At 43.3% G+C, this 16,245-nt stretch overlaps 1 protein-coding gene across 1 annotated transcript in view; it reads left to right on the forward strand.

Annotated features, from left to right (window-relative positions):
* Positions 1 to 16,245, forward strand: part of GALNT13 (polypeptide N-acetylgalactosaminyltransferase 13) — a 299,621-nt gene that overhangs the window by 213,575 nt on the left and 69,801 nt on the right. The window contains exon 8 of the mRNA XM_038751351.1: positions 1,838 to 2,018. Within this exon, the coding sequence (XP_038607279.1) occupies positions 1,838 to 2,018 (181 nt within the window). The remainder of the gene's footprint in view (positions 1 to 1,837; positions 2,019 to 16,245) is intronic.

Consider the following 16,245-nt stretch of genomic DNA (forward strand, 5'->3'; position numbering starts at 1 on the left):
TTAGTCACAACTTCCTTGCTTTGTGACCTTGGGCAAGCTGCTTAATTTCTCTGTGCCTCAGTGTCCTCATCTGTAAAATGGGGATGAAATGCCCCTTACCCCTCCCTTTTAGACGGTGAGTCCCATTCATTCATTCAGTCAGATTTATTGAATGATTACTATGAGCAGAGAACTGTACTCTGTGCTTTGGAGAGCACAATGCAACAATAAACAGGCACATTCGCTGTCCCAAGCGAGACCAAGACTGTGGTCTGATCTGATTACCTTGTATCTACCCCATCACTTAGTACATTGCTTGGCACATAGTAAGCACTTAATAATGCAACATTTATTATGTTTTAAGGTGCTCTTACACACATGGGCAGAATTCTGCCAACACCATCTCTGGTCCATGCCCTGATAATGATAGACACAAGGCTGACGATTCTGTTCTTTTGGACAAGGTGCAGAGTCGCTTAATGGAAAATAATATTCAGGTTGTAAGCTTGAAATGCAAAAATTCTTGAAATGGAAAAGGCTGAAATGAAGAAATCAGAAAGTTGGGAAAGCCAAAACATTCTTTCTTATTACTAAATTGTACAAACTAGAAGAAAACTAGCCATTGAAAATTCAGTATCCTGCTCAAAATTAAGCAGGTTCATTAATCTGCTGCAGATAATGTTTTAGCTCAGCCCCTGTGTATCTTTATATTTTCTGAGCCTTTGGCAAAAAATGAGTCAAAATTTCAGATCCCCTTTATTTAGGCTTCTCCCCTCCATCTTCATCCCATTGAAATTTGAATGTTGGACCCTGAGACACAGAGAATTTGGAACTTTGCTCCTCTAGCCGGATCACCCTACTGGTCTTATCTCATTTTTCACTGTCCTCATCTTTTATGGTGTTTTGATGTTTTAATTATTTCACCTTTACATTTCTGTCCTTCACTAGACCCATCTTTCCCCTTTTTCCTAGATTATGAGCCTCCTGTGGGGTAAAGACCTTTCAAAATTCTCATCCATTTTTTTTTGGCCCCAGCACTTAGTACAGTGCTTTGCACCCAGTAGGAGCTAATTCAATCATTCAATCAGTCATCTTTAGCACTTACTGTGTGCAGAGCACCATACTAGGCATTTGAGAGAGTACAATATAACAGAGTTTCCCTACCCACAAGGAGTTTTCAATCTAGATGGGGAGATGGACATTAAAATAAATGACAGATCAATCAATCAATCAATCATATTTATTGAGTGCTTACTGTGTGCAGAGCACTGTACTAAGTGCTTAAGATGTCCATAAGAGCTTTGGTGCTAAGGGTGGGATAATAATAATGATGATGATGGCATTTGTTAAGAGTTTACTATGTGTCAAGCACTGTTCTAAGCGCTGGGGATAGATACGGGCTAATCAAGTTGGACACAGTCCCATACCACATGTGGCTCACATTCTTAGTCCCCATTTTGCAGATGAGATAACTGAGTCACAGAGAAGTTAAGTGACGTGCCCAAAGGCACACAGCAGACAAGTGTCAGAGCTGGGATTAGAACCCAGGTCCTTCTGACTCAGGCTCATGCTGTATGCACTAGGCATGTTGCTTCTCAAAGTCACTTAACTCCTCTGTGCCTCAGTTACCTCATTTGTAATATGGGGGTTAAGACTGTGAACCCCATGTGGGACAACCAGATAACCTTGTATCATGCCAGTGCTTTGAACAGTGCTTGGGACATATTAAGCACTCAACAAATACCATCGTCATTATTATTATTATATGAATGAAGGGTACAAATAAAGATGAAATAAACACTGTCATTAGTCCAGTTACTACATAATTCATAGAGGGTGTGTTCCCCTTCAATTTTAGATTTGGCAGTGTGGAGGATCCCTGGAGATTGTGACCTGCTCTCACGTCGGACATGTTTTTCGAAAGGCAACACCCTACACCTTCCCCGGAGGAACCGGGCACGTCATTAACAAGAACAACCGGAGGCTGGCTGAAGTCTGGATGGATGAGTTTAAAGACTTCTTCTACATTATATCCCCAGGTACTGCTATCAGATTTCTCGGGGAGGAGAAACCCAATGCATAAACCTTTTATTTTTTAACAGATTAATCTTTTTCACACCGTTCTTGTACATATCTTTTACAATGGGGATTAAAGATGGTGAGCCCCATGTGGGACAGGGGAGTTCCAGCCTGATAATCCTGTATCTAACATAAGACTTAGTACAGTGCCTGGCATTAAGTAAGTGCTTAATAAATACCATTTAAAAAAAAAGTCAGCTGGTAAAGATCGTCTGACAGACCAGTTCCAATGGTTATCATTCAGGTACCTTCCACGGAGAAGTTAGGTTCTCACCATTGATCCTCCTGTCACTTTCCCATCACCAGATATTCTCCCCTGCTTCCTCCCTTCTCTCTGGCTGGTTCTTTTCTATTAGAGAAATAGAAGAAAGTGCTTGAAAGTACACACACATGTCAATACATAAAACAATGCTTGACACATAGTAAGCGCTTAACAAATGCCATCATTATTATTACACAACTAAGTACACATAGTTGCCCTTAGCTTTGTTTAGGAAATCACCTATGGAAAGAGGACAAAAGGAAGATGAGAACATCTGAACCCAGTTCTGTGGTTTCTGGAGAGCTAGGTGCAGGTGAAGTATTTACAAGTGGGTTACAGGTGCCTCGCACATAATGTAGTTTTTCAAATCTTGAGATGGGAAGAAGGGTAATTAGGTTCCCAAACTTGGCCCCTGTGTACCTAGCCTTCTCCCTTTCCACTTTTAGCCACCCTCAAATGCCACTTGTCTTTCCCATAACAAGGCAAAGCAAATATTAAGCCGCTGCAGGAGTCAACCTTAGAGCTCCAGGGTGACCTCAAAGTCAATCATATTTGGAGAAACCTGAGGGCTGCACTGTGTGGCTGTGAATCAATGGATGGTGGTTTGGTGCAATGGAAATGCTGGAATTACAATTCCCTCCCTCTTGGCTTTAGATACAGTGGAATTTCCTAGGAAAGGCAGGGGATTGGGTCAGTTTCCATTTTCACCCCCCTAGGGGTAGCCCAGCCCAAGGAGAAGAATTACAGCAAAGGGTATGTAAATGTCTGATGAGCAAAGGGATGAAGTTCATCCATTTTCAGTCCTTTTCTTGTCAGAAACTACCGTCTGTAATCTGATTTCACGCATAGCTGTGTACATATCTCCCCACTGTGGAAGCCCATCCCAGATATTCACAGAGTGGAGTTTATCAAGGCTGTATAAAATTCACTGTGAAGCAGTGACATTTATGTAACCTTTTCATTTTTTTCGACGTTACTTCTTGAATTCAAATGGAATGAGTAATACGATAAAACAGCAAATATGAAGCATGCTACAAGTAAAGAATTGGAAGTGCCAAGTGCAATCCCATGCCATGTTGTCACAGTTGATACTGCACATAAGCCTATAAATATTGTACAGGCCTACTACTATGTATTTTTTAAGGACCAAATGTTTCTCTCAAAAATATTAATATCCTCCTTATTTGCCACCAAATGGAAGAAAAGGCAGAGCTGTTCGCCTGGCAAGAGCATTTCCTAAAATGCAGGGTAGGTTGTAAAATGACAAATCTAACACTTAAAGGATGAAAAAGAGGACATGGTGTCTGGAACTAATTACATTCTGTTGCTCAGCGGGGAGTGTTCATATGCCCTGAAAAGCATGGTTTTCACGTTACTATAAACATCGTCCTGTGAGTTATTGTTCTTATAAAACAGACTTATTTAAATCCAAGTGGATATTTGGAAGAATGGAAAAAAGTGCCCAGGAGGAGAAGATGAAAATGTCGGCATCCTTGTGACCAGCTGTTGGTGTCGGTTCCAGGGTGAACCATCGGAACAGGGAATCTCTGTGAACTGCTAGGCCCAAAGATACGCTCCAACCAGACACTCTAACCATTGCCACGGTAGCCAGAGGGGCTAAAACACAGTGGGAATGACCGTGGAAGAGGAGGAAGAGGAGGATGACAGAAAATCTCAGAAACGCAAGTCTAGTAGGGACAACTTCAGTCGGGTCCTGCTGGAAATGTTCCACATCGACAAGTTGGCAGGTGTTAATAGGCTGGGTAGGTGGGCTCCCCATGGAAGGAGTAAAGGAGAAAAACGTTTTAGTTTGAACAAGACCAGATGGGTAAGGATGGGCTGAATCCCAATATCCCAGAATACTAGAGATCTGGGGGCACCAGCTGAAGCTTGAAGGAAATAGCTTCAAAGGAAACTCTTTATTCAGCGGGAGTTAACATAAGGAATTTGTTCCCTCGGGATTTTTTTTTCAATGATACTTGTGAAGACAGTGCTTAGTGCAGTGCCTGGCATAGTAACACTTAACAGAGAATGTGTAGAGAAGCAGCGTGGCTCAATGGAAAGAGCACGGGCTTTGGAGTTAGTGGTCATGGGTTCAAACCCCGGCTCCACCAATTGTCAGCTGTGTGACTTTGGGCAAGTCACTTAACTTCTCTGTGCCTCATTTACCTCATCTGTAAAATGGGGATTAAGACTGTGAGCCCCCTAAGGGACAACCTGATCACCTTGTAACTGCCCCAGCGCTTAGAACAGTGCTTTGCACATAGTAAGCACTTAATAAATGCCATTATTATTATTATTAACAAATACCATAATTATTAATTATTATTATTAAGCCTTTACTGTGTGCCAGGCATTGTACTAAGCACTGGGGTAGATACAAGATAATCAGATTGGACTTGGTCTCTGTTCCACCTGGGGGTCACTGTCTAGGTACAAGGGAGGACAATTTAATCCCTATTTCACAGATGAAGAAGCTGAGGCACAGAGAAGTTAAGTGACTTTTTCAAGGTCACACAGCAGGTTTGTGGCTCAGCTGGGTTTAGAACCCAGGTCCCCTGACTCCCAGGCTCCTGATCTTTCCACTAGTTCATGCTTGTTCTCATTTATGCAGGCCAAAATGCTAGTAGATTATTGAGGGGATTAGGAAAAATCATACTGTCTATAATGGGACACAAATGGGAAAGTTAGAACAATCGAAAAGAGCTAAAAAAGATTCTGAGATAATTGGTCAAGAGATCATTTTCAAAGGGAAATGTCTGGTGCTAGATGATAATGGGATAATTATGAGGTCGTTCCCCAAAATAGTAAGTGCCTTTAGGGCAGGGACTTGCCTACTTACCCTATTGTATCCTAGTTTCCCTAATGCTTAGTACAGTGCTCTGCATGCAGCAAGCATGTAATAAACACCCCTGATCATCATCAAAGGGCTCACTATCACAATAATGGTAATGATGGCATTTGTGAAGCACTTACTATGTGCTAAACACTGTTCTAAGCACTGGGGGGGATACAAGGTAATCAGGTTATCCCACATGGGGCTCACAGTCTTGATACCCATTTTACAGATGAGGTTACTGAGGCCCAGAGAAGTTAAGTGACTTGTCCAAGGTCACACAGGAGACAAGTGGAAGAGCACAAGATTTCTCCAAGCATCCTTTGATGCCACTGTCAGAGATAGTGGATCAATCAATAGATCAATGGTATTTATTGAACATTTAACCATGTGTTGATCACTTTGCTAGGCGATTGGGAGAGAGCAGTACAGTAGGCTTCCTTGTCCACAAGGAGCTCACAATCTAGCGAGGGGGACAGACATTAAAATACATTACTGACGAGGGAATGGGAGATTGATTAATTGATTGGTTGCTTGGTTGACAGTGACAACTACTTTCAGATGTCTGTGAATGACTAGCTTGAATGACTAGCTGTGGCTGCTATTTAGTCCTATCAAAAGAGGGTTTCAGTCATGAAACTTTATCTGTACATTGGATTCCGTGACCGGTAGGAAATAATAATAATGGTATTTGTTTAGCGCTTACTATGTGCAAAGCACTGTTCTAAGCGCTGGGGGGATACAAGGTGATCAGGTTGTCCCACATGGGGCTCACAATCCCCATTTTAGAGGTAACTGAGGCCCAGAGAAGTGAAGTGACTTGACCAAAGTTACACAGCTGACAAGTGGCGGAGCCGGGATTAGAACTCGTGACCTCTGACTCCCAAGCCCAGGCTCTTTCCACTGATCCACGCTGTATTTTCTTTCCCCCAGTTTGCTTTCAGGTTAACTTTTCCAGCATGCAGATGTGAAAGCACCATTGGTTTTCAAAACCCCACATGGCCTCAAAACCAGTGGCAGTAATTGGTAATTGGGTTGTTTCAGGTTCAGCAAATCTGTTGGCAGTAGCAAATCCTTTGAAATGAAATGCTATAAGCAAAATCCAATCTTACCAGAGCAGCCCAAGATGCCGAGAGAAACCTTTATACTTGGTGTCAGGTAAAGCTTGAGAGCTTTAAAACTATGATTTGGATCATATACATGCACAGTGATCTGAAATGCTGGCTGTTGCAGAAAGATGAGTTGGCTTTCTTTCATTCTCTGGGAAAGAGAGTTTTCTGGTCATATTTCCACCGATGTATTGATTGAAAGCAGCTGGAGTCCTGAAAGCCTCTCAAAGCTTTCTAAAGGACAATCTGGGATCTTATTGTTTTAGACTGGAAAAACACCAACCAGAAAAGGAGGTTAAATCCTGAAATATGCTTCAAAGGTTCTATTTTTGTTAGGGGTAAATATTGCATGCACCCTTTCTTCTGACATTATTATTGGTACTGGTGAAATCATCCCAGATTGTGGAAGCAGAATGCCAGGGCCCCAGATGGAGAATTGGACTAAAACCCCTTATTTATTTCTGGTTTTGGTTTTGGTTTTGGTTTTCCCTCCCACAGTTGGCTCTATTATTTCCCAAGAGTAGAAAGCCAGAAAATTATCCCTTGCAAGTTGCATTTTGAAATTTTAATTGTTCGAATCTTGTTGGCGATATGTTTTTGTATTTTCATGGCTTTCTCTCTCTCTCTCTCTCTCTCTCTCTCTCTCTCTCTCTCTCTCTCTCTCTCTCTCTCTCAAATTCAGTAACCCCCACATATGGGGAAGCGGCTTGGCCTAGTGGAAACAGTCCGAGCCTGACAGTCAGAGGACCTGGGTACTAATCCTGGCTCTGACACTTGCCTGCTGGATGACCTTGGGCAAGTCACTTGACTTCTCTGTGCCTTAGTTTCCTGAATTCTAAATTTAGCATTCAATACCTGTTCTTCCTCCTACTTAGACTGTGAGTCCCATGGGGTCCAGGGACTGTGCCTGGTTTGATTGTATAGTAGCTAGAGATCCCAGTGCCTATTACAGTGTTAAGTGCATAGCAAATACCATTACATAGGAATCTCTTCCAGGAACACAGCAAGGATGCTGCTTGGCTACAGAGTGCCTCGCATGCACCTCTGGAGGTTCTGTCCAGTCAATCAATTGTGTTTACTGAGCACTAAGCGTTTGGGAGAGCACAATATAACAATACAACAGACACATTCCCCGCTCACAATGATCTTGCATTCTAGGAGGTTCAACCTGTTGCTTTCTCAGAGAGGTGGCAGAAGACCTCGGGAATGAGTTGGCCGTAGGTTGAGAATAGAAGGCCAATTGGCCATCACCCCCTGACTTGGTCCAGGCCTCTGTCCACTTAGGGGAGAGGCGAAGAAGTCCTCAAGACTGAGCGTATCCCACCTTTCTGCTCCTTGTCCCCACAGAAACCCAGGGCAGGGCTTCTCCAGCAGCCTAGTCTACTACCTTTTTATGGTATTTGTTAAGCGCTTACTATATGCCAGGACTTGTACTAAGTGCTGGGGTAGATATGGGCTAATCAGTGGACACAGTCCCTAACCCACATAGGACTTGCAATGTTAATCCCTATTTTACAGATGAGGGAACTAAGGCAAAGAGATGTGAAGTGACTTGCCCGAGGTCACACAACAGACATATAGTGGAGCCAGTATTAGAACCCAGGTCTTTCTGCCAATCATCAATCTGATTTATTAAGTGCTTACGGAGTGCAGGACACTGTACTAAGTACTTGGGAGAGTACAATGCAATGATATAACAGATACATTCCCCACCCATAACAAGCTTACAGTCTGGGGAGGAGACACATTAATATAAATAAATGAATTATAGATATGTACTTATGTTCTGTGGGACTGGGGAGGAGTGGAGGATAAATAAAGGGAGTAAGTCAGGGTAACACAGAGGAGAGAGGGAAAAGATGTAATGAGGTCTCAGTTAGAAAAGACTTCTTGGAAGAGATGTGCCTTCGATAGGGAACATAAGACTCCAGGCAAGTGCTTTATCCACTAAGCCGTGCTTCTTCTCCTGCTGCTACTTCTGGTATACCTTCATCCCCCTCCCTCTCCCCTTTCCAAGACATTCAGGTTTCATTATCAGATGTGAGGGTTTGCCTCTCCTCTATTCCTTATAAGTCATGAAAACTCAACCCCAATCCTCAGAAACTGATTTCACAAACATAGGCTGAGGTGGTTCCAATAAAATGTGCATCAATTCTCCCTGAATGTGTAGGGCATCAGCAAGGGATTTCCCTGCTTGGTTGAATTCACATCAGTCCCAGTGAATAGAAATGGGCAGTACACCTGGAATTATATCTCTAAACCATTCTCCTTTTCTTCAGCACACTTTCAGGGCTAGCAAATAAATGCTTTGTCAGCTGCCTTTGTACTGATAAAATTGTGCACCTGGGATGGGGTGAGAGGCATAATCCAGACAGCATGTAACACCATGAGCTACAGAAATGGAAAGTTGCGGTGAGTCTGCATGGTGCACTTAAAGACTGTGGAAGTAAATCAGAAAACTAGTATTTGGCACACTGATGCGAGAAACAGACCTAATTTTTTTCTTTTTTTTCCCCACTAACAGTCAAACAAAATCCAACTGTGTCCTCTGGTGCATCTCTCAAACATTCAGCTTAATTGAATTTACTACCGCGAGGCTTAAAGAATGTAAGAAACATACTACTCCTGCTGCCAGATTCTGATTCTTTTTCCTGTTGAATGGCCCACTCTGCCCTGACTTGTCTGCTGTTTGATCTTGGACAAGTCACTTTCACTTCTCTGTGTCTCAGTTACCTCATCTGTAAAATGTGGATTAAGACTGTGAGCCCCAAGTGGGACAGGGGCTGTGACCAATCAGATTACCTTATACCTACCCCAGAGTTTAGAACAGTGCCCGACACATAGTAAGCACTTAACAGATACCATTAAAGAAAGAAAACAAAGAAAGAAGTCAGGGTGAAGGGAAGTCAGGGAAAGTTAAGGTGAGAACATTCAGAGGTTGGGTATCACAGTTAAGAGCAACACCAGAAGAAGCTGTTTTTGGAATTTCATTGCCCTAAATAGATGAAATGTTCCTTGATCTTCCAAGTGCCCTGGAAGGGAGCAGAAATATCCTTTCCAAAGTACTTATTTCCTGCTGCCCATTGTTGATGTTGGAAGATTGACTGATCTCTTCCAAGACCTTGGAGATTCACTCATTTAATTGTATTTATTGATCACTTACTGTGTGCAGAGCACTGTACAAGAGAAGCAGCGTGGCTCAGTGGAAAAGAGCATGGGCTTTGACATCAGAGTTCATGGGTTCAAATCCCAGCTCCACCAATTTTCCTCTGTGTGACTTTGGGTAAGTCACTTAACTTCTCTGTGCCTCAGTCACCTCATCTGTAAAATGGGGATTAAGACTGTGAGCCCCCCGTGGGACAATCTGATCATGTTGTTACCTCCCCAGTGCTTAGAACAGTGCTTTGCACATAGTAACTGTTTGATAAATGCCATAATTGTTATTATTATTATTATTATTATTATTATTATTATTATTACAAAGCACCTGGAAGAATCCAATATAGAAATAAACAGACACATTTCTTGCTCCTGGTAGCCCACTCCTGCAGTTTCACGCTACGGTCGGGCTTGTGGTCCAGGTCAATAGGTGTGCCCACTAATCCATCCATTGTATTTATTGAGAACTTATTGTGTGAACAGCACTATACTAAGCATTTGGGAGAATACAAAATAACAATAAACAGACACATTCCCTGCCTTCAGTGAGCTTGATTTACTCTTTGGCTGGGTAGGTTGCTTTTGTGTAGGTTACTCAGATGGAAATGGAAGTGGTGAGTGCACAAAGTAAGTATTCAATAAATCCGATTGAATGAATCAGTTGAGTCCTCACAAGGACTTTCCCTTTAATTGCCCAAGCGTTTTTGCAGATTCTTTACTATTTTATGTTCCAGATGTTCCACTGTAACACGGGAAAAGCAAGCAAGCCTCGGAGGTTTGTTTGGGTGGCTAATAGAAATCTCACATAAATTAATATTTGAAATATTAAGTCCCCTGTGTGATCTTCACACCTCGACTGCTCGGTCCTCAGAGTGGATGGACCTCATCCTGGTGTTAGAGTAGGAGGTGGGAAAACACACTGATCATTTGGCTTGCTAAGGTTTGAGCCTTGCAGGAGTAATTTGCTCTTTAGCCATTCTCTAGACACAACATTGGGAGAATCTGGCTGAATATTTGATACACACACTCATGGGTTAGGTACTCTCATTGATTTATGGCCCTGGAGAATTACTTTTATTTAAAAAGAGAACAATTTACCAAACATTGTTTAATTCATTAAATCCCATCGCATGGTATCAACCTGAATATGAAAATGGTACTTGATAAAGTCTGTCTAAAACCCATCCCAGTATTCTGACAGATCAGAAAATTCAAAGGGACGGTGTCAAGGGAGAGGCTGCGGTGTTTAAAATAACTACACAATAAAAGACTTCAAGTAACCCAAGCACACAGCAGTTTCTGACAGACCAAACTTGGGAAGTATGAGCAGCCTTACAGTAATTTCATTTAATTTGCCTTCATTAGTATAAATTGGAATAATTTACCTATTTGATATGTTTTATCACTGTTCCCAGGCTCTTAGAGTACATTTTAATCCCATTTACCAATAATACATCTGATTCAAATTGTACTTTCTAAACTATCTTGGCTAAAGATAAAAATCAAAATGAAATTTGTGTTAATTTTTTTGTGTTAATTCAGTTAAGTGTGTCTTAAAAACACACACACAGCCTTTTAATGTTAGTCTCGAGTTCCTGCTGCTCAGATGAAAAGGAAAAACATGAACATTTCTGAGCCTTCACACTAGAAAGAAGTCCTTGCATTATTTCCTAGGTGCTGAAAATGTATATTTTCAGACATTTCACTTGAAAACGTTGATTAGGTGATTCTGTGGTCAACTAGAGATGCCAAGGGGCCTCTTAACTACAGTCATTACCATGACACACCTCTCGGTTGCGGGAGTTTGAGACTCAGTCAGCAACTGTGGCAAGAGTTGGGTTCCTTTCAAAATTACCCCTCTCTTTCATTCATTCTCATGTTTTCATAGAGTTGCTGGAACAAAGAAATCGCTGTCCACAAAATTCAGTGAGACTAACCCAGTGAGATGATATATCAACCAAGAGGGGAGAATCTCGGATCATTAGACTGCAAGGTTGAGGGCTGAAATCGTGTCTACCAACTTTATTGTATGCTCCGAGGTGGGTAGTACAGTGCTCTTTACATAATGGGCACTCAGTGAATAGTACAGATTGCTTCACTGGAATTCCTTTCCTTTTCTGGACTAGTATAACCCTTGCAAATCCGAGTGCAAGGGTGACATGGAAGGGAGTGGGAGAACAGGAATTGAAGGCTCAGACAGGGAAGGCCCCTTGGAGAAGATGTGCCTTCAATAAGTCTTTGGAGGTAATAATAATAATTATGGCATTTGTTAACCACTTACTATGGGCCAAGCACTGTACTAAGCTCTGGGGAAAATACTAGCAAATCAGATTGGACACAGTTCCTGTCCCACGTGAGGCTATCAGTCTCAATCCCCATTTTACAGATGAGGTAACTGAAGCATAGAGAAGTAAAGTGACGTGCCCAAGATTACACAGCAGACAAATGGTGGAGCCGGGATTAGAACCCACAACCTCTGACTCCCAAGCCCATGCACTGACAGAAGAGAATCAGGCCGGATGCAAATCCCTGTTCCACATTGGGCTCACAGTCTAAATAGGAAGGAATAGGAATTGAATTCCCACTATACAGATGAGGAAACTGAAGCATACAGGAGTTATATGACCGGCCAAAAGTCACACAGCAAGCAAGTGATGGAGCTGGGATTAGAACCCAGGTCTGTTAACTGTGAGCCCACTGTTGGGGAGGGACCGTCTCTATATGTTGCCAACTTGTACTTCCGAAGCACTTAGTACAGTGCTCTGCACACAGTAAGCGCTCAATAAATACGATTGAATGAATGAATGTTGACTCCCAGTCCAGGACATGCTTCTTCTTTCACGGGTAATAATAATAATAATGGCATTTATGAAGAGCTTAGTATGTGCAAAGCACTGTTCTAAGCACTGGCAAGGATACAAGGTAATCAGGTTGTCCCACGTGGGGCTCACAGTCTTAATCCCCATTTTACAGATGAGGTAACTGAGGCACAGAGAAGTTACTTGACTTGCCCAAAGTCACACAGCTGACAAGTGGAGGATCCGGAATTTGAACCCATGACTTCTGACTCCAAAGCCTGTGCTCTTTTGACTGAGCCAAGCTGCTTCTCTAGATTAAGATGCTTTATCCAAGGCATCTGGTCAGTACTAGAACCCAGATCACCTGCCTGGCAGGTCAGGGGTTTGCCCCCCACCCCGACTCTCTCTTGGCATGATGAGGACTAAAAGCTAATTTAGAGTTGCGCTTCATTCTTCCTCACTGTTGTCTTCGGGAGGCTAAATAGGCCTCTTTCTTCAATCGAGAGGAAACTCATATTTCGTCGTTTCACCGGGATGTAGGTTGCAAATTTTCCCAAGGTTCAGTGCTTGGTCCCCTTCTGTTCTCAATCTACACTCACTCCCTTGGTGACCTCATTCGCTCCCACGGCTTCAACTATCATCTCTACGCTGATGACACCCAGATCTACATCTCTGCCCCTGCTCTCTCCCCCTCCCTCCAGGCTCGCATCTCCTCCTGCCTTCAGGACATCTCCATCTGGATGTCCGCCCGCCACCTAAAGCTCAACATGTCGAAGACTGAGCTCCTTGTCTTCCCTCCCAAACCTTGTCCTCTCCCTGACTTTCCCATCTCTGTTGACGGCACTACCATCCTTCCCGTCTCACAAGCCCGCAACCTTGGTGTCATCCTCGACTCCGCTCTCTCATTCACCCCTCACATCCAAGCCGTCACCAAAACCTGCCGGTCTCAGCTCCGCAACATTGCCAAGATCCGCCCTTTCCTCTCCATCCAAACCGCTACCCTGCTAATTCAAGCTCTCATCCTATCCTGTCTGGACTACTGCACTAGCCTTCTCTCTGATCTCCCATCCTCGTGTCTCTCTCCACTTCAATCCATACTTCATGCTGCTGCCCGGATTATCTTTGTCCAGAAACGCTCTGGACATATTACTCCCCTCCTCAAAAACCTCCAATGGCTACCGATCAATCTGCGCATCAGGCAGAAACTCCTCACCCTGGGCTTCAAGGCTGTCCATCACCTCGCCCCCTCCTACCTCACCTCCCTTCTCTCCTTCTACTGCCCAGCCCGCACCCTCCGCTCCTCCACCACTAATCTCCTCACTGTACCTCGCTCTCGCCTGTCCCGCCATCGACCCCCGGCCCACGTCATCCCCCGGGCCTGGAATGCCCTCCCTCTGCCCATCCGCCAAGCTAGCTCTCTTCCTCCCTTCAAGGCCCTGCTGAGAGCTCACCTCCTCCAGGAGGCCTTCCCAGACTGAGCCCCTTCTTTCCTGTCCCCCTCGTCCCCCTCTCCATCCCCCCATCTTACCTCCTTCCCTTCCCCACAGCACCTGTATATATGTATATATGGTTGTACATATTTATTACTCTATTTATTTATTTATTTATTTATTTATTTTACTTGTACATTTCTAGCCTACTTATTTTATTTTGTTGGTATGTTTGGTTCTGTTCTCTGTCTCCCCCTTTTAGACTGTGAGCCCACTGTTGGGCAGGGACTGTCTCTATGTGATGCCAATTTGTACTTCCCAAGCGCTTAGTACAGTGCTCTGCACATAGTAAGCGCTCAATAAATACGATTGATTGATTGATTGATTGATATATCACCACAGTTCCCAGAGCTCATTCTACCAGTTCTCTGACTCTATCAGGGTTTCATTTACCTCAGAACTACCCTGGCCTCTAGGAGCAGCCCCATGACTGAGAAAGGTGCTTGAAAGACATTAGGGCTGTAAGCTTTCTGCTTGGTTTTAAACTCTCTTCTGTTTTTCTTGGGCCATGTCTCTAATGCTGGACTGGATCGTACAAACTAGCTACTTCTATTTAAACTGTCATCGTAGGTTAGAGTTGTTTAAATTTCTTTTTCAACCCAATATGCAAGTTTGTGTTTGATGCCAACTAAACACCTTCTTGATTGCATTGTTTGTTTTATTATTTTAAACTGCATGGAAGCGCTAGGCTTGCTGTCCTGCTCTCCTGACATGGGTGATATGTCCAGGTTGGCCATTCAAAGGTGACAGGCCAATAGGGTCACATCTGGTCCTTTGGGGAAGATGCTTTGGAAAAAAAGCATCAGCCTATTTCTAATGCAGACAAATAATTTCCTATGCAAATTAGTCTCTCTTCTGATGTTTCTACCCTTCATTTGTATTGGTGATAAGCACTGTTAATTAACTACCATAGCACAGTGGGGTTTTTGGAGAGGGGGAGAAAACCATTTACTCCTCATCAGAGCCATTTGCTAAAAAGTCACATTTCATTCAGAAGCCCAAAGCATTTTCAAACAGAACAAATGTTACCAAGAAACTGCCTTTCCTGGGAAGTGATAATCCAGGCCAGGGCTCAGCTACCATCTTGCCTTCTGCACAGTACCAAGGAGTCCCTTCCTCAGCAATCCCTTCTTTAGAATGAGTCACATTGGCTACCATCTTACTGTAACTGCTTTTTTTTTTCTGAGTAAGCCTTATAATTCCCATATTGTTTCTCTGGTTTGAGGCTCAAAGAGCAGTTTGGTCTTGGGTTTGAATCAGAATAACAATAAAACTCAATTCCTTCATGGAGTCATGACCAGAGTAAAAATTGCCATGTCATGATGCCCTGATCTGAGCCATTTTTTTCTTTTTCATGAGACCTGTTCATAGAGGGAAAAATGGATCATTATTTCTTAAAGTATCTCAGTTCTTGACTCTGATTTTTACTTGGCACTTGGTTTCAGGTCATGTTTAGATCGGTTTCTGTGTAAAAGAAGGTTGCCCACCATTTTCGGCCAATTAGGATTTGAAATGTAAATGACGATCAGCGGGAGTGGTTCCAACCTAGTAGACAGTGAATTACCTCTAGACTGTAAGCTCCTTGTGGACAGGTATCACTTGTACCAACTCTGTTGTGTTTACTTTCCTGAGCATCAGGCAGTCAGTCCACTGTATTTATTGAGCACTTACTGTGTGCAGAAAGCTGTACTAAGCACTCTGGAGAGAACAGTATAACAATGTAACGGATACATTCCCTGCCCACAATGAGCTTACAGACTAGAGGGAGAGAAAGACATTAATAAAAATAAATTATAGACATGTACTTAAGTGCTGTGGGGCTGGGCGGGGCGGGGAGGTGAGTAAAGGGAGCAAGTCAGGGTGATGCAGAAGGGAGTTGAAGAAACGAAAAGAGGACCTAGCATGTAGTACAGTTTTCAGCACACTCTAAGAGCTCAGTAAGTACGACTGATTGATTGACTGTTTGATTTCAGCTACATTGGATTACAGCTACACCTGTGAATTTTGGAGGGGTGTGTGTGTGTGTGTTTGTGTATGTGCACACTATATGGAGAAGCAGCGTGGCTCAGTGTAAAGAGCCCGGGCTTTGGGGTCAGAGGTCATGGGTTCAAATCCCGGCTCCACCAATTGTCAGCTGTGTGACTTTGGGCAAGTCACTTCACTTCTCTGTGCCTCAATTCCCTCATCTGTAAAATGGGGATTAAGACTGTGAGCCCCCCGTGGGACAACCTGATCACCTTGTAACCTCTCCAGCACTTAGAACAGTCCTTTGCACATAGTAAGCACTCAATAAATACCATCATTATTATTGTTATTGCAGAGACACAGTCAAGGTCTGCAGGTCAGGCAACCTCTGACCGACCAGCCACACAGGCCAAGCCACTGGCTGCTGCAGATGGGAAATTACAAATCCTAGCCACTACCCAACTTACCCAGAAGTCCATCTTTTGCCACTGTTCCATTGAGAACCTGGAGATCAAACCAAACTTACTACCCCAGGTGAAAGACTAACGAATTGGAGATGTCCAGCCAA

This window comes from Tachyglossus aculeatus, chromosome 9, assembly GCF_015852505.1.
Source record: "Tachyglossus aculeatus isolate mTacAcu1 chromosome 9, mTacAcu1.pri, whole genome shotgun sequence".
In the NCBI taxonomy this organism is placed as follows: Eukaryota; Metazoa; Chordata; class Mammalia; order Monotremata; family Tachyglossidae; genus Tachyglossus; species Tachyglossus aculeatus.